Below are 19177 nucleotides of genomic sequence, written 5' to 3'. Positions count from 1 at the left end.
CTATAAAAGTCTTTGTGGAAAGGTCAGAAACCTTCTGTTAGTCTAACCGTTGCATTGGGGATCAGGAATGGGGATCATTCATACCCCTGTGACAATAATGTTAATATGAGTTGAACCTCGTGATGACAGGACTCCAGTCTGTCCGTACAACAGATGGGGTTGCTGTGGGTTAAATGTAATTCAAAGTCCTGCTCTGATCTGACCACGGCCTGTAATTATCTATCCTCACCACGGCTTTCCCATTAGGATGCAGCACTGAATGAATGTCATATCCAGGCATATTCAACTGCTTTGCCCTTTCCATACATTTCAACACATTGCCAAACTCATCTGCAGACAGTGCACCCACTGCACAACTGAGTCTTTGACCAATGCCAAACTCATGTGGAGCCAGGTGATTCCTGTAGTACTTTCACCCAAGCTGAGCGAGACCCCGAGACAGGTGTGAACTCCTCAAGCCTTTCTTGGTGAGTTCTTGATTTTCAATTCCACGTGATCCAATTTTGGGAGAAGAACTGGTTTCTGCAGCTGTTTTCCCATTGGTCATTCATAAATGCAGACGATGCTTACTGTGTAACCGGAAAGGAAGTTATAACAAGACATGGAGCTCAACATCTTTAAAGAACCCACTACCACTTCTTTTGTCATTACTTCTCCCTCCACAAGACCCAGCATTCTCCCCAAAAGCATCTTGAATGACACGTACCCTGGATGAGCCTCTGACAACCTCAGACAGCTGCTTGATGGCTTTGGTGCTAGTCGTGATGGTTTTATTAGTCTCCTGCTGGGTTGCATGCCTGCAGAAGAGATGATGGGAAGTGCAACTGAAATTAATTGCATAATGAGACACAGAAATTTATCAAGCTGCAGAGCAACTGAGACAACACAACACACAACCCATGGAGCCACAGTAGGACTACAGCAAGTCCAGGGTCTTGACCAGCAATGGCAGCCAGAATGCTGCAGGAAATACTAGCAAGGAGCTGCCCAAAATGTTCTTCCTGTGATCAGCACAAAGACAATGGCTGTGGACCTGCAAAATAATGGGTGAAGATAAGGTGCAAATAAGGGGTGGACATGTAACGAGGCCATCACACATGGTTGGTATTGCAAGTCAAATTGTCAAAAGAAGGGTTATATAGCAAAAAGAGATGGGACTGGGAAGTTGCCTGAAGGCTTTCCCTGGAAAATTTAGTACTCAGGAGAGAAATTTGAAGAGACAGAAATTGAGCAGGACAAATTTACTTACCATGATCATCTACCTGCTAATGACATACTATCTCCAGGAAAGCACTGTGAACACAAAGGTGCAGTGCTGCTTTATGAGCACTGAAACAGGTAGGCAGGTCCCAAACCATTCCCCTCTCCAAGTCATGGCTGTCCCTCTCCTTTATACCCCAAATTCCAGAACCATTATTTCTTGTAAGCACTGGTTGCTGCCTTTGCTGTTCGGGACCGCACAAAGTAGGGGGAAGAGACATAAATGCTGCCCAAAGGTACTTATTAGCTCAGTCCAGTAGTTCTCAAGCTTTATAAGGCCAACAGGACATTTTCAGCCTCTCAGCTTCCCCAGGAAGCAGTTCACATGTTTTCAGTCAGAAAGGGGTGGTTTTCCTTAATTCTTCAGTCAAAAAGTCTAGATAAGACTCAAGAAAGACCTGGAGAAAATGATCTTCTTTCTCCCTTAGAGGACACATTTGAGCCATGGTTGTATTGAAAAGGCTCACTTGTTAGTGCTGTTTTTTTCAGGGTGGGTGGGATTTCAAGTGAATGGAAGTCCTTTGATTAAAAAAGTTAAGATGATTAGTTATGGCCCTCTGTCCTGAAAGACCCATGGCCCATCCTGGCTTTTCAGGTCATTCCTTCTTTTTTTGCTCAGCTCTTTCAAGACTTATGTCATCTCTTTCAGCACCTCCTTTGAGGAACAAGACCAACTCCCAGACAGTCTTTACCAAATGTAACCTTAACTACAAATAAATTGACACCTCTCAACAAGCACTCCACTCACTGTCATTTCCATCTAGTGAGGGAAGATGGACATAGGCACCACAAACAACGATATTCACCCCCATAGCAAAGTTTGGCAGGTTTTTTTTTTCACTTAAGCAAGATCTCCGTGCAGGCAGCTCAGGTGGGAAAGCTATCCAGGATGAAGGTACACTTAATTTTATGCATCGTACCTACCAGGTATACAAGTGAAAGCTTAGCATACCATGAAGATAACATCTCTTAGCTGCAGAACAGTAATTCAGAGGTATGTTAAGGGTTGAACAAACACACATGATCCCAGGACCCAGGGCACCAGCTGACTAATTACATCACTTGTAATTTGAGATGGAAGACATCGTATCTACCACAGACAGGTATTCCATGCTGTCATTGCAAGAGAGGGAGCTGGGAATTGAATTCTGTCACATCGCCTCCCTTGAGGAGTACACAGTTAGCCTGATCCCCAATCTTTTAATCGAGTAAATCTTGCCACCAAGTGCATGAATTTCATAAGCAGCAGTTTCAAGACCGAGACTTCCACAACTAATTCTTCTTAATGCAATGCAAGGCGCTGGAGTTGACATCCAGTCATTTTGCAGACCTCATTAAATTATCTGCCCACAGAACAAGTCAGGGATTTACATATCAGTGATTCCCCATCCCCAAAGTAAAATGGCTTGTTAGGCTCATGTATCTGATCCTTCCCAATCTCTAAAGTTAAATAAAATCTCCTTCATTTGCATTCTAATGTAAATTTTATGGTAGATATCTGACGTAATAAATCCATGCCCCGCACAAACTTTGCACTGAACTGCTGCAAAATAACTGTGAGCGGGAGTACAAAAAATAAAATTTCTGCCTTCCACCTCTTAATTCAAAATGCACTTTAACCACCATGCTGGTGCTTGATTTTGGCACTTCCCACTATGTTGTCAGCACAATTAACTTCTTATTCTTCAGCCTCAGAGATATGCTCTGGAATCAGACAGTGATTATATTTAATTTACATTAAATGCTATTAAGATCTTCATTAAAAAAGAGGCCTTGAAACTCCACTCCCTGCAGCATTTTATTTTAATATGTAACGGTAACAAGATATGTCACTATTATTATTATTATTATTATTATTAGCTTTCTTTATATTCCTCTCCCCGTGGAAGTGTGGAAGTTAATTAAAGGGGTGTCTCTGATGAATAAAATTTGCTTCTGCAAAAGTTCTCCACACAATAGTAAGTTAAATACTCAGTCTGTGGAGATATCGCGTACCTAAAATACAAACGTCGTAAAAGACTTATCTGTCTACAGCGCTACTCTGAAAATAAGCACTCAAAGAGTAAAAACAAAAAGGGCATCTCTTAGGAAGAATAACATCTCTTGCTGTGCATTTCTGTATGCACGACGATTGCAAAGACAATGCGCTAAATAATACAAGGGATGCCACGCTGCTGCCGAAGAGTTTCTTCTGGCTGCTGTTTTCTTTACCAGAGAAGCACGGTCCACTGAATCCATAATCCCCAGCGTGCAGCAGCTTACAGCTTGTTCTTTGAACTCTCGTATCTCTAATTTATTTATCCAGTTTTAAAACGAGCATAGCAAAGAGGCGGAAGCAATCACTGCTGCTTCCCTTCTCCGCAGGGACAGAATGAAGGAGCTTACCTACTGTTTGCGCCATTTCTTTGAGACACTTGATGAATGACCAAGTCAACAAAAAATAATCAGACCCCAAATGCAACAGCAAAGATCGACAAGGGAAAGACATCTCTCTGCCTCACCGTGCCTGCTGCCACTCACAGTAATCCCAAAGAGCTTTGTTTTCTAGCAGAAGAAACATATTTTCATTTATAATGCAGGATACGGTTTATGTTACTTTCATCTGATCCCTAATATAAGAGCAATAACAAGTTTTTCAGGTACAGATCAAGGATACCTTTACTGTACTGGCTTAAACTTCATTAGATTCAGTATCCCCTTTGGCACAGTGTGACTGCATAGCAATGGAGTAGTTTTACGTATTTAAGAGCTGGGTCATCAAGTAGGTTTGGCTACAGTTAAGCCAGGTAGCACAGCATAACTTAAACCGTATACTTGTCTTTTGCACAGCAGCTGTAACACTTACCACTGACTGCAGTTTTCTTGTGCAATAAAGAGGTAAAAATTATAGTATGGGGAGAAGAGCACCAAGCTGCATGATCTGTGGCTTAACAAGAAATAGGTTGAGTATATGCATTTACACATATTCCATTGTTGTTGGAGACATAAATATGTAGAAGTGTATCAAGCATGCATAAGGAAATTGTTCACACCATAAGACTTTAGTCAGTCTCTTCCCTGTCTTTGAGATGGATTTTGTGAAGGACTGATGTCTGTGGGAGCTGATGATAGGCCTCAGCAAACTATGGATACACGTATATAAAACTTTATGCACTGGCCATTGGTGCAGCCATGGAGTAGCAATGGGTACTTAGTCCATGAGGCTCCTATTCCCCTTTTTCCACCTAATCAAGGTGCTTAACTTCAGAGCAAAGCCAACAGAGGTCCTTCATAGTCTACAGAGAGGGGCACCTCTAAAGGAGCTGCAGACAAGTCCACCCTTCAGCAGTAATCCACCACTTTTGGATGTCCCCCACACAGCCAGGATGATCATATAACAGAGCTAAGGATATTTCCAGAAATGGGTGATCCAGGCAGATGTGTTCTATTAGCAAACACTTATCTATAGGATGGAAACTTAGCATCTTAGAATGCTTTGGGTAGGAAGGGACCTTTAGAGGTCATCTAGTCCAACCCCCCTGCAGTGAGCAGGGACACCACTAACTGGATCAGGTTGCTCAGACTACTGTCCAACCTGACCTTGAAAGTTTCCAGGGATGGGGCCTCCACCACCTCTCGCAGCCTTCTCTTCTCCAGGCTGAACAAGCCCAACTCTCTCAGCCTGTCCTCATAAGAGAGGTGCTGCAGCCCTCGGATCATTTTAGTAGCCCTCCTCTGAACCCGCTCCAACAGTTCCATGCCCTTCTTGTTCTGAGGGCTCCAGAGCTGGACGCAGTACTCCAGGTGAGGTCTCACCAGAGCAGAGGGGCAGAATCCCCTCCCTCGACCTGCTGGCCACACTTCTTTTGATGCAGCCCAGAGTACGGTTGGCCTTCTGGACTGCCAGCACACATTGCTGGCTCATGTCCAGCTTTTCATCCATCAGTACCCCTAAGTCCCTCTCAGCAGGGCTGCTCTCAATATCTTCATCTCCCAGCCTGTACTGATACCTCATGAGGTTCACACAGGCCCACCTCTCCAGCTTGTCCAGGTCTCTTTGGATGACATCCCATCCTTCTGGTGTGTCAAGTGCACCACTCAGCTTGGTGTCATCTGCAAACTTGCCGAGGGTGCACTCAATCTTGTTATGTCATTGATGAAAATATCAAACAGCACCAGTCCCAGTATGGATCCCTGAGGGACACCACTTGTCACCAGTCTCCACTTGGACATAGAGCCGTTGACCACTACCCTCTGGATGCAACCATCCAACCAATTTCTTATCCACTGAACAGTCCATCCATCACAAGGAAACTTGTGCTGCCTTAGATTGCTATAACTTACTGCTCACGACAGCCTCACACCTCATCTTCTAGGGCTGCTGGCTTTGCTTCCTCATGCAGGGAGGGATAATCACAGTGGGCTTCTCTCATCTGTAAGTATGTATTGTAGATGTAAACAAAGCAGAAAGATGAGCCAGGAGGAAAGGTTGTTTCACCAAGCCCTGAAATGTCTTTACTGTATCGTTACAGTCACCAAAGGAAGAAAGGCTTTAATCCACTTGTTCTGGCTCCAAACTGGAACTCACAATTTTTTTGTTTCGGTCCCCTTTTCTTCTTTAGGACCTGACTGCGCACATTGAGGAATCTTTTACAACAGAGCAAAATAAGAGCTCTAATTCTGATCTGTCAGCAAACCCCTTTGCATAGGTGTAAACCATCCAGCAGAGGAAAAGTCAGGAGGAAAACAGACCTCTACTTCCAAGTTTCAAGCAGAATTTCAAGCCACACAATGTTCTATAATAAAAGTATCATAGATTTCCAATTTTCCTGTCACTTGAAAGTATTAGGAGATGTGGCACTGTTTTTCTTTAGGGAGCTTAGGGAATGGTCTGTGTGGGAAGAGAAGGGGAGGTATTCCAAACCCACCTGGAACTGGTGCTGTGTCATCTCTAGGGATGAATATGGCTATAGGCTAGCAGCTACATTGTTCAGTGGTTTTGGATTAAAACATATGAATTGTAGTGAGATAGCAGCACTCACCAGTTTCACCACAGAAATGCAACCAGGGCAATATACAAAATGAACTCTAGCAAAATTTTCCATGATATTTCTAATACCTAACAGGCACCTTTTCTGGCATTGCTTCTTGAAAATAAGTAATAAAAAAAATGAAGAAGCATTTGTTGCTAACATAAGGAGAAAGCTTGCTCCCCTATAGAATTTGACCAATCTTTGCAAGCAGCTAGTTAGTCATTGACATGCTACCAGAAAGTCAGGTTTGTGTTTTTCAACTAAATTAGCTCCAGGACAGTAAGACCCCCTTTTAACCCCACATCACCTACAGATTAGTTCAGCGTCACCTCAGACTCCATCTGCCAAGTCATTACTGACAGCTCATAGAGCACTCAAAACAGGACCCCATGGGAAGCAGCTTAACAATGTCACTGCCATTAGTCACCTCTCAAGTTATTTTTCCATCTCCCACCCGTACTATTCCCAAGTAAGTTTTAATTTTACAAGTTTCACTTTATTTCCTAATAAAAGAGCCCCTTGGTTCCTTTGTAAATGCCTTGCTAGCACTGAGCTATATTACACCTCCCTCTCTCTCATTATCCAGTAAGCCTCTTAGCTTATCAGAGACAGAAATTAATTTAATTTACCATAATTTCATTTGGATGAACCCTGGTGCCTACTGATCATGATAGTCTTTTTTTTTTCCTCCAGGTGCTGATAAACTGCTTACTTTTTTAAACTGTTCTTGCAACTTAGGTTGGACAGAAGTAGACCATCTTCCTGCACCAGATCTCGGCAAAAAATCAATCTGATCTCTCCCTTTCCAGCCCGAGGACCTCAGCTGCCCTCCGTGAGCTCTTAATATTCACCAGCATTTCCAGTATTGTCCCGATGATCCTTTTAGCACCCGAAGATAAATGGCATCAAACTGTGACTATTCTGATTGCTTTGCCTATGCTTTCTAATTCTGCTGTGCCTGTCACATTTCTGCATTAACGAGTGGACCACGGCTTAGCATCTGTCATGGAAAGGTTACTGGGATATATTCCTGTGTTAATTCCCAGCAGCATAGCCAGAGGTGCCTGTAACAACACCAGAAAGCAACTAAGCAACATACAACCTACCTATAGTTGTTACCACACCTTTCTTCCAGTAATTTACTGTAGCTCTTTGCTGAAGCTTGGATCAGAGCTGTCTTTTGAGGGCTTTCAGAAGCATTATGCCCACCTAAGGCTTAGGGGTGCTGCATTTAAGACTTTGTAGGAAGAGTTAATGGAGCCAGTCAACTTGCAGGGAGACGGAGGGAGAACACCACAATTTCTGAGTCCACAAACACAGAAAACATTTTATATACTTTCAAAGAGTGTTAGAAACTGTCCCCTTCCCTGAAATGTGCAGAGACATGGACATTGTCTTAAGTTTCTAACCTCTAAATCTTTTTTGCAAACACTATGTGTGTGGACTCCAATATATGCAAATTTCCTCTATAACTTGCCTGTTGCAGAACACAGGCTGGAAGCTACGGACACAAAATGCAACAAACAATATATCAAATCCCAAAGACTTAATGCAAATAAAAAAAGCCTACTGATGTATCTGCTTAAATATGTTTTCTCATGATTGTCCTGGTTTCGGCTGGGATAGAGTTCATTTTCTTCATAGTAGCTAGCACAGTGCTGTGTTTTGGATTTAGTACCAGAAGAATGTTGATAACGCACTGATGGTTTCAGTTGTTGCCAAGTAGTGCTCAGACTACTCAAGGACTTTTTGAGCTTCTCCTGCTCGCCCAGGTGCATAACAAGCTGGGAGTACAGCACAGCTAGCACAGCTAACCCAAACTGACCTAAGAGCTATTCCATACCATAGAACGTCATGCTCGGGGGGGTTAGTCGGTTCGGTCGGTCGGTCGGTCGGTCGGTCACGGGCAGAGTGGTCGCAGCTTGGGCTGTGTGATCGCGGCTCGGGGGGAGTGATCGCGGCTTGGGACGGGCTGGGCATCGGTCAGCGGGTGGTGAGCAATTGCATTGTGCATCTCTTGTTTTATATATATTCTGTATATTCTCTTACCATTATTATTATCACTATTGTTATTCTTCTCTCTTATTAACCTGTCTCTATCTCAACCCACGGGTCTTACTTTTTTTTCCTTTCCTACGATTCTCTCCCCCATCCCATTGAGGGGGGGGGAGCGAGCAAGCGGCTGCGTGGTGCTTAGTTGCCTGCCGGGTTAAACCACGACAATGATACTCCTGTAAACATTCGCTCGTGCATTTCAGAGTAGGATCAGGAACCAAAGAAACCCATGTCTCCCTATTTAGAAATTGCCCAGCCACAAAAGTGTCTATGGCAGGAGGTTACTGAGTGCAGGGCTGAAGAAGGGGACATGCAGAGGCTCTGCATGTCACTGCAGGAGACGGCCGTCCTACCTATTCTATTTGAACATAAATCCCAGTGGCTACATCCCTGTGTCTAGCTAGCAGTCCTGTAGAGTTTTAGGGTCACGGGAGGTGTTAAGAGCACCGCTTCACACCACATCAGGTTTTCTGTCAATGCGGGATGTTTTTTTAAATAATATGCCATGGTGCCATGTTATCAATGGTATGGCAATACATCCCCCTCACTGTATGCCCCAATTGTAACCAACGAATAAATTTGGATAGATTAGGTGAGCGACTGTGGGTGCATGAGTGTGCAAGAATGTGTCCTACATGCACACGTGTACGTAGGAAAGACAGGGACAAACGGACAGGAGATAAATTGCACTGCAGATTAATGTAGCCTATTATCCTTCCCATACTCGCTCTCTTGGTTTTAGCATTTAACGTGGGTTAATACTTGGCATGGCACTGTGAAAAGTAAAGATGAAGGGCACTTTACTGATGTGAATGAGTGATCGATTGCTTTAGCTCTCCTTGAGAAACTACGCTGAAACCTTCATTAATAAAAGAGCCAGCACTTTGTACCTTGGAGTATGAAAAGTTTTGGTGAACAGAGATGTAGATCTTTCGAGGCTTTATTCTGATTTTAGAAGTTGCTTTTGGTGACAAGAACATCCAGAGAAAACATATGCAAAAAGGGAATAGATCACACAAATATCTGAGATGCAGGCATTTTCATCCCAGAAAATACATGTTTCATTTAAAAAAAAAAAAAAGCCAACTTTGCTTAAAACCAGGCAATTTTAATTGAAAAATGAACCCATTGCACTCAAATGACTGGGAGGTTTTTTGTTATTTTGTGAAGTGGGCAAGAAATCAAAGGCAAACAAAGAGCTCAAGACACCTTTCAGTTTGCTGTTATTATTTGTGTACCTCTAGTTAGAGGTATTAAAGCACAAGCGCTCCTATGTGTACACTTAAACTAAGCGATATGCCTAAACCCAGTTCCTCAATCAGGATTTAAGTGAGGAAAAAAAGGCATTAGCAGTGATTGTACCTCTGAAATTGTCTATGAGTAGCAAACAGGCTGTCTTATAAAGCTATGAAAAATGTTCACCCTTTGACTAGAAAGAAAACTAAAAAGAAAGGCAATGACCAACCAATTATTTTGCAGTCTAAAGTGCCAAACCAGGTGGTTTGTCAACTCCAAGAAGATCAGCTTTAAAAATCGACAGACAAACACCCCAGAAGCATTGCAGCAGAGCGCAAATGCAATGGCTTCGTGTTCAACGATGGCAGGAATCAAGTGCTATGGGTTTCAGAAGGAAGCAGGTCAGCAAAGTAAACCCATCTGATGAAGTTAAACTGACCCCTTCCACACCGTCCCAGATGACAGATGAAGGAAATGTCACCATAAAGCTCATAGATCAGTCTGGAGGAAGGTTTGATACATGCTAATTTCCTTAATGGCTAATGTGAAAACTCTACTTCAAAAGAACAGCACTGAAAGCCAGTGGGACATCAGGCTTGTTAGAAATGTACCTTTTAGGCACTGAAGAAAGCCTTCATTAACCTTCGTACTGAAGTTAATAAATGTTGCACTGTAAATATCAATTAGTTTAGCTGTCTGGACAATGAAAATAGACTGGCATTTACAGCAGATCTTGAAGACAGATGCGTAATCCACTAACAGTGAAGTATCACGCAAAGGAACCGAGCATTCAGCAAACTCCCGATCTATTTGATTTACTTCAGTACTGTCACTGACAGAGGCAGTGGCATAGCTTTTGGCTTCTATGACAGATGTGTAGAAATCCCACAGCCTGTGTTTCTCTTGACAAGACCCGGTCTTGTTTAATATCTTTATCAATGACCTGGACGAGGGGATTGAGTGTGCCCTCAGTACATTTGCAGATGACACCAAACTGGGTGGGCGTGTGGATCTGCTCGAGGGTAGGAAGGCTCTACAGAGGGACCCAGACAGGCTGGATCGATGGGTCGAGGCCAATTGTGTGAGGTTCAACAAGGCCAAGGGCCAGGTCCTGCACTTGGGTCACAACAACCCCACGCAGCTCTACAGGCTCGGGGAAGAGTGGCTGGAAAGCTGCATGTCAGAAAAGGACCTTGGGTTGCTGGATGACAGCCAGCTGAATATGAGCCAGCAGTGTGCCCAGGTGGCCAAGAAGGCCAGTGGCATCCTGGCTTGTATCAGGAATAGTGTGGCCAGCAGGACTAGGGAAGTGATCATGCCCCTGCCCTTGGCACTGGTGAGGCTGCCCCTCAAATGCTGGGTTCGGTTTTGGGCCCCTCATTCCCAGAAGGACATTGAGGTGCTAGAGCATGTCCAGAGAAGGGCAACAAAACCAGTAAGGGGTCTGGAACCCAAGTCTTATGTGGAGCAGCTGAGGGAACTGGCATTGTTTACCCTGGAGAAGAGGAGGCTGAGGGGAGACCTGATTGCGCTCTACAACTACCTGACACGAGGCTGTAGGGAGGTGGGGGTCGGCCTCTTCTCCCTGGTAACAGATGATAGGACAAGGGGGAATGGTTTGGAGCTGCGCCAGGGCAGGTTTATGTTAGACATTAGGCAAAATTTCTTCACAGAAAGGGTTCAGGCTCTGGAATGGGCTGCCCGGGGAGGTGGTCGAGTCCCCGTCCCTGGAGGTATTTAAAAGAAGGATAGATGAGGTGCTTAGGGACATGGTATAGCGTTGAGATGGCAGGGTTAGGTTAACAGTTGGACTTGATGATCTTAAAGTCCTTTTCCAACCTAGATGATTCTATAATTCTATGATCTCTTTCTTTTCCACCTGGAAACTTCATTCAGGTGAGACACGATGATTTTGGGTTTAATCACCTGGGATTTCAGTACATCTTCCCAGACCAGCCTACTTCAAAAACGACTGATCTGCAGAGTCTGTGTGCAGTGAGACCATACCCTCCTAAATAGATAAACATCTTCTGGACTTCTCATGTATCACACAGTACACACACACCTTTCTGTCCACAAAAAACCCATGCTTTCAATATGGTTCTTCTATGCACTCAAACATGCTCATGTTCCCAAACCAGACCTTGTAACATCTGCCCTGCTGCCCCAGATCTCACCTCACTGGTCTCAACCATCACTCCTATGTGTCCTACAGAGAAGGAAGTAAATTTTCTGTCCCTATCGTTTCCACACACCCAAAGATGCCCACTTCATCAAAACAAACACCATCCCCATGTTTTCTAATTCCTAAAACAAAAAAAGAACTTCACATTGTGCTCGTTTTGGTTGGGATAGAGTTAAAGTTCTTCACAGTAGCTGGTATGGGGCTATGTTCTGCATTTGTGCTGGAAACAGTGTTGATAACACAGGGATGTTTTAGTTACTGCTGAGTAGTGCTTGACACAGAGTCAAGGACTTTTCTGCTCCTCACCCCACCCCACCAGTGAGTGGGCTGGGGGTGCACAGGACGTTTGGAGGGGACACAGCCGGGACAGCTGACCTCAAATGAGCAAAGGGATATTCCAGACCATATGACATCATGCTCAGCAATATAAAGCTGGGGGAAGAAGAAGGAAGAGGGGGATGTTCAGAGTGATGGCGTTTGTCTTCCCAAGTCACCATTACGCGTGATGGAGCACTGCTTTCCTGGAGGCGGCTGAACCCCTGCTTGCCCATAGGGAGTAGGGAATGAATTCCTTGTTTTGCTTTGCTTGTGCTCATGGCTTTTGCTTTACCTATTAAACTGTCTTTATCTCAGCCCACAAGTTTTCACACTTTTACCCTTCCGATTCTCTCCCCATCCCACTGCAGGGAAGTGAGCAAGTGGCTGCGTGGACTTCGTTGCTGTCTGGGGTTAAACCACGACAAGTGATAAGCAGATAAGGAAGCCAGCTGGAGGAAAGACCCATTTTAAAGTACAAAGTGAAGCGTAAAAGTTGAAGTTGGTAACAGTGCTGGCGCTTTCTGAACACATTCCCTTGAGGCTCTTATGCCGAGATCTATTTTTTTCTGATGTTTTTTAAGCAAGAGAGAGGAAAAAAGAAAAAAGTGAAAATAATATATGGCAGAAAACAGCTTTAAAATATGTTTGCTTGAGAGAAGGATTTTTTTGTTGCGGCTTTATTTGTTTTCATATTGCACTTCATTCTCAAAAAGCACGGAGGTGACTAAAAGGAATTGTGCTGGGAAGAGAAATGGATCTCAGCAGCCTACTTACCACCTATTGCTCTATCCCATATACTTCATATGCCTCTTTAAACCTGACATCTCTGCAACTTTCTGAACATAAGGGCAAGCTGTGAAGTGCAAGGGAAATTAATATATTTATCCTGCACAGAATGCAATACACTGAAAATATAGAGTTCTTGATCTCTAAATACTTTTCTTCCTATCTCCTTCATTGTCCTTTCCGTTCAACTTATGTTTCACCCTGCCTTGCATCACCTTTCTAGCAACACTTTAATTTAGCAGGCAGAAAGATGTCTCTGTCTCTTTTTCAGAATGATTAAGTTTTCAAAAAAGAGACAAAGTCTTAAAAGAGATGCTACTGGTGAGGCTTCTCTGCTCGTCAGCCCCACATTTCATCAATTTAAAGATCCTTCACATTCTCAGGTGACAATAATGTGTAATTCCCAATGTACCACGAGTCGCTCCTCCCCACCACCCTCCAGCTGACATCAGATCATAAAGCAGCCTAGCAGTTAGATTACAAAAACACAAGGCACTTTATTGGCCAATAAAACACCCGCATGAGCGGCCATGTGAATGAAGACCCCATTTGGTGGGGCAATAAAATTTGCACTAGCACCCAAAAGGCATTGCTATTACAGGAATTGTGCAAATCACCATCCACGGTCCATGACAAAGTGTCTTAGGCTGAGGCCAGAAGGACGAGTACTTCTAGAGGGATAGCGACAATTAAAATGCACTGCTGGTGGTCCAAAAAATTAAACTTCAAAGAGATACTTCCCTAATAAGACTGGGGTACAAATATATAATAGAAGGATAAACAAACAAAATAAAAGATCTGAGGCCGTTCATTATAAATCAACAGGCTCTGAGGTTTGTTTCAGGTAAGGCAAGATTATCTTTTTCTGCTGGCGGAAGGCAATGGACCAAGCATATAATGAACTCAGATACGGCAACTCTCTGTTTACAGTGAGGGACAATGGAAATATCCAATTGTTCCAATCCATTCAAATGTGAAAACTGTAAGCCCCCTTATCAGAAACTTCTGCTGCTGATAGCAAATTTGTTCTCTAGGGGGAAAACGGATTCAGCTTAAGAACCGCTGTTAAGAGTCCAATGCAGGTACTTGAAAGAAGAAAATTACCTGATGAAAGATCAATAATATTTCTCCTCTCTATGAATCGAGGCTTATGTGCAGAATAAAATATTCCAGGGACTGATTCTCTGTCACATTGCTTCAACACAAGTTATTGCAAATCTAACTAAGCTAGGAAAATACATATTTACAATCATGTTGTGAAAATCACATTGCATTTGGGCAGGTAGGGACACAAAAAGAAAACAGAGAAAGTCACACTCAGTGCACCACAAAAGTAGACAAATCAGATCAAACATGTTTCCTTGCAGTCTTAGTGCTTAAAACCAGACTTTCATACGAAATGGTAAGTATGCTGTGTTTATGCAATAGCTGCCAAGAGGTTGTGCACATGGATCCAGCTGACAAGTTACTGAAACGAATACAGCAGCAATATCCATTAAAGGCCCAATGCACCACAGGAGAGCTGTTACTGAAGTATGTGACTGACCTTTCCTTTTGAAATAAAAGGATCTTACATCAAAACAGGGTCAGACTGAAATGCAAGGAGCTAAGGGGAGAGATCCTAAATATAATTTTTTCCCTTTCTTTCCCAAATGGGTAGAAGTGTTTGTTCAGCTGAAAACTGACTTCTGGAGTACAATGAAAATCTGGAGAACTTCAGGGACATGAGATCTTGGGTAAATGATGATGGCTTGGCTCATAAGGGGCCGAAAGAGATTTTTCCTTCCTATGTATTTGCCAGCTAGGTCAAATCTATCAAGTGGTGTGTGCTGTGGTAGCACCAGGAGGCACATGCCAACTCCAGACTCCTGGACTGCTTTTGAGATAATAATAATAATCCCAAAGTTGTCTAAATAAAACCATTAAAATTAAAAGGTGAGGATAATACATAAGATAAGGAAGCAGACTCTCTCATGCTGGAAAGAAACATGTCTCCTGTCCTTGTACATTTAATCCTGGACTGGCTATCAGATGGTACTGCCACATTCATTAAGTCCCTTGGCTTTTTAGGGACTGAGCACCTCTGATATACTGGGTTCTAGGTCATTTTGATCTTAACTCAAATAGGACTCATCACCATCCACTGTTAATTCTTTTACTAGCATCAAATCAGCCAGATATCCCAAACCAGTTCTTGGGAGTATTTTCAGGCTTCTGTCCAATTGTACAATACACAAATGTTAGATGAGATCCAGATTCATAACTACTAATGTATGTGACATCCAAGCCAGCCATCTAATCACCTATCATCCAGGACCACGTCACCCTGTAGGTACCAAAATACAGTGTGGGTCTCTATTTACTTAAAAGCCTGTAGGAACTTAATGTCTGTTCCTTCTACAGGTTTAGAAATACCTGCTCAATGGAGACAGGCAGATCTCCTGCTCTTAAAACTCTCTTGCTATCCAGGCTGATGGGTTCCTGCACAGACAACCCCAAAAAAACAGTTCTGCTGTTGCCAAGCCACAAGTTGTACCATGTCTTCTGGCTGGAGCATTCACCCAGCTCTCTTCTCCCTATCCCAAAGTTGTTGAGATGATGTGAAGAGAAGCCAGCTGAAGGCATGAAGTCAGCCTCGGTAAGTTATAAAATATTAATGAACCCCACTGTTTTCCTTAACTGAGGTCTATGTCACACAACAATAAGCCCAGAAGCCTGCTCAGAGTTGGCCTTACTCTTGAACAGGGGCTTGGACCAGATGACATCCAGAAGATCATTCCAACCAACACTATCTTGAGACTTGATGATCTCTGCTCAGTTCACTGAATTGATGCTTTTTCCAGAAGTTATCACCCTTTTCCCAACCACTTCAGCTCAAGAGGAACTTCCAAGAGGAACTTCCAGCCTCTGAGGGCTGTCTTTAGTCAGTCAACAGAGTTTATTAAGATGTTTGGAAAGCCCTGAAGCAATCATGCAATTTAAAAAAAAAAAAAATAAATAAATAAAATCACTGCTTCCTGATTATCTACATTGCCGTATTAATGACAAAAAAGAAAAATAAATTAAGCCATTGCTACATCGAACAGCCAAGAAAACCGGTGATATTTTTAGCTGCACTTGCCAAACAGAAATATTCTGCCCATACATTTCATCCCATTAGCCTAACATTAGCTGGATATTTTGTGGTTGTAGGCTCCTCTAAGCAACTGCATCAGACCATGGGCTTATGCTTTGTTAGATCAAATGCATTGCCAGACCCAAGTCTTTATGCCCACCTTACGGTCCTGCACTAAAGGTGGTCCTGAACATAGTGGCATCCATTCACAACCCAGCTTGTTGCTGTGACTTCGCTGTCACAGGCAATCTCAATTTCAGTTCAGCAAGATTTTGGCAAATTTTACAGCTTTGGTGAGATATAGTTTTCTGCCATAGAAATGCCTCATAATCTGTGCTCCTACTTGTCACCCAGATAGGTCTTTATCATCTGTTTCTCATCCATTTGCAGACATGGTGCAGCATGATGCCATGTCTCCTCTTCCTCTTCTCTCCCGCAATGAGGACATTTTTTCTTTGGTGGCTGTTGAAGAGAGCACTTAGCCAACAGCTCGAAGGAGCCTCATGCAACCCGTGTCATCTCATTTACAGTATGATGGCTGGATGTGCCTCTCTGACAACATCATCTCCTCTGTCACACTGGCAGGATCTCATTTTTAGTTCTAAACCACATCCCCTACCAAATAGACTTAAAGAAAGGGACCCTTTTACTATCTCTTACAGAAGATAAAAAACTTCTGTCACTGAGGCATCTTATCTGCCCTAAAAACTTCTATAAAAGGAACTTGCTGAATCAGATGTATTCATTTGATTACTCCATATCAATCTCTTACATTAATGTATTAAATTAATGTCACTGTGGAAGTGTGCTTTATTTTTATTATTTTGGAGGTTGAAAGATGTCAGAGATAACTACAAAGAAAGGTCTTTGGGACTGTATTCCTGAGAACAGAAAATAAAACCAGCAATCCACGGCAGCAGCTTTTGAGTAATGACACAAAATCAACTTGACAAATGTCTGGATGTGTAGCAGGGAACCTGACGGGGAAGGAGATCTCAATCTCAACTTTTCAAGTAGTCATTATGTCATTTTAGGGACTTCTTTCTTAATGGAGAGAAAAATATTGCAGAAATATCCCTTTTCCCTTCTGCCTTCCCTCCCTGGATAGCTGCCTTTTTAAGACTCTCAGTGTTGGTGTGGTAGCTCTCCATATGCAAAGTCGTTGAAAAACAGCAAGTGAAATTACTTGAATAGAAAAAGATCAATTAATCTACCAGTCAAATCACCTACTTTTTTTTTTTTTTTTTTTTTTTTTTTGCCCGTGGACCAGAATAGAATCAATCTTTAAAACAGACAATCCCGTAATTTATCAACTCCCCTTTTAATATCAAAGACAGCATGTCTTCAACTCCCCTTGTCTCATGATTCCAGCTCCATTACCTGGCACAGCAGGCTGAGACTTGCCCAAAATTTCATCTGCTCAGCCACACCTGCTATTCCTTACCATTAGGCTTTAGCCCAAGCTGTAGGAGTTGCTACCTCTGTGTAGTCGGGAATTAGCCGTGGAGGAAGTCACACAGTGCTAAGAGAAGTCCATAATTTTATTATTCAATCAGACTGAAATATCATGTTATGTTTCCTGTGTCCCACTGAGAGTCCTGATAGTCATTTAAGTCAAAACAACTCCCTTACTATTCCCCAACCAGCCTGGTACTGTCCAGGACAGTAAAATAGAGATTATAAACAGTTTACCAGAGTTTAGACAACAGTATCTGTTAAGGAGACCCTAACAGCTCAGTAACAGCTCCGGTGGACTAGAGAAAATCTGTTTGCAGATGGGATGGTTAGGGGAAATTCAAGGCATCTCAGTTCATTGTTAAAAACGCAGAACATCTCAGTGTCCCTCTGAAACCACACAGATGTTAAGTAATCATAATAAAAAACTGTGAGCTCAGGAGAAAGCACTGACCATAACCAAGCCTTTTTCATAGATGTTGGCTTTTTCCATGTTCCCTATTCAGCAAAATCAATTTCTTGTGTTAAAGAAAATAGCTATTCCTTACCTGCAGGACAAGATGAAATTTAACACTGTGATTGTACTAGCTGATATAAGAATTCCTTCAGATGTTGATTGGAGGAAAAAAGCTATTTTTAAAAAGCATGAGGAAATAACCTTAAAAAGGAGATGGGTTTGTACCCTGCTTTTTCTGCTGTTCTGTTCTTTATAGAAAGATGAATAAACTTAGGGCACCAAAACCCGCTACCTTCCAGCCATACACCCAACTGTTTTGCATCAGATGCCCCTTTCTACACTCTTTTTTTCTTGTTTTCTGTTTCATAATTGACTCCAAGGACAAGCTTTCCTCCACACTGATGGCACTGGCCAGGTGGACACTGCTCTCACAGAGAGCAGGGCTCTTGTTTTTCCTTCTAAAATATTATTTTTAAAAATGCAATTAATAAGACATGTTATTTTTGTATTACCATTATGGTTTCTTCTCTGGCTGAGTTCCCCATTCTATAATACACAGAATTATTTCCTGCTTCTTTTCTCTTACTTTGTGCACCTTGTCTATTGGGACTGGAGGTTCTTGGGAGCATCACCCAGTACAGCAAAATGATGCTCTCATTTGGGCTCTCACTGCAATACAAATACTAGCAAACAATATTGAAATCTCATTTCAGGACCAAGATGTAATTGGGCCTGAACTTACCTCCGGTCTTACACTGACGTAATTCTATTAGCTTTAATGGAATTACTCTCGATTTGCACTGGTGTCTTGAATTGAGCTTTTGCTTTTCAGGATTTATATATTTTGTTTTCCTACCATTAAAACAAGAAGCTAGCTGAAGTCATTTCCAAGTCATTTTTTTCCCCAATAAATTCAAGCATTATTTTAGTTTATCTGTGTGACCTCCACTTGCTCTTGTACATCAGCCATCTAATTATTCACGATTCCTGCAGGACGCTGCATTCCATTATCTTCTATTTATAATCCAAGATGTCTGCGAATGAAAAGGGACAGGGTTCTCCCGTATATGCCTTTCTGGCCTTGTTACAATTTTTCTTACTTGTTTCCAGGTGCTCTCTGCATATAGCCTCTCCTTTAGCCTCCTGAAATTTGTGTTCCATCTTTTAATTATAGCTTCCCATGACCCAGCTTGTGGCTACTAAAAGGAAGATTCAAAGAGGCACTGCAGAAAAATTGTGGCTTAACAGAAAAATAAGGAGCCTTTTTACATCATCAAGTTTAGCTCAGTCCAGCTGGG

The 19177-nt window shown here is 42.6% G+C and overlaps 1 protein-coding gene across 1 annotated transcript in view; it reads right to left on the bottom strand.

Moving 5' to 3' along the window:
* Positions 1-19177, bottom strand: part of TSNARE1 (t-SNARE domain containing 1) — a 329654-nt gene that overhangs the window by 211945 nt on the left and 98532 nt on the right. The window contains exon 4 of the mRNA XM_009637630.1: positions 707-797. Within this exon, the coding sequence (XP_009635925.1) occupies positions 707-797 (91 nt within the window). The remainder of the gene's footprint in view (positions 1-706; positions 798-19177) is intronic.

The sequence above is a fragment of the Egretta garzetta genome, unplaced genomic scaffold, assembly GCF_000687185.1.
Source record: "Egretta garzetta isolate BGI_Z169 unplaced genomic scaffold, ASM68718v1 scaffold394, whole genome shotgun sequence".
In the NCBI taxonomy this organism is placed as follows: Eukaryota; Metazoa; Chordata; class Aves; order Pelecaniformes; family Ardeidae; genus Egretta; species Egretta garzetta.
The sequence above is the reverse complement of the archived record's forward strand: the minus strand, read 5'-3'. Positions and strand labels throughout refer to the sequence as shown.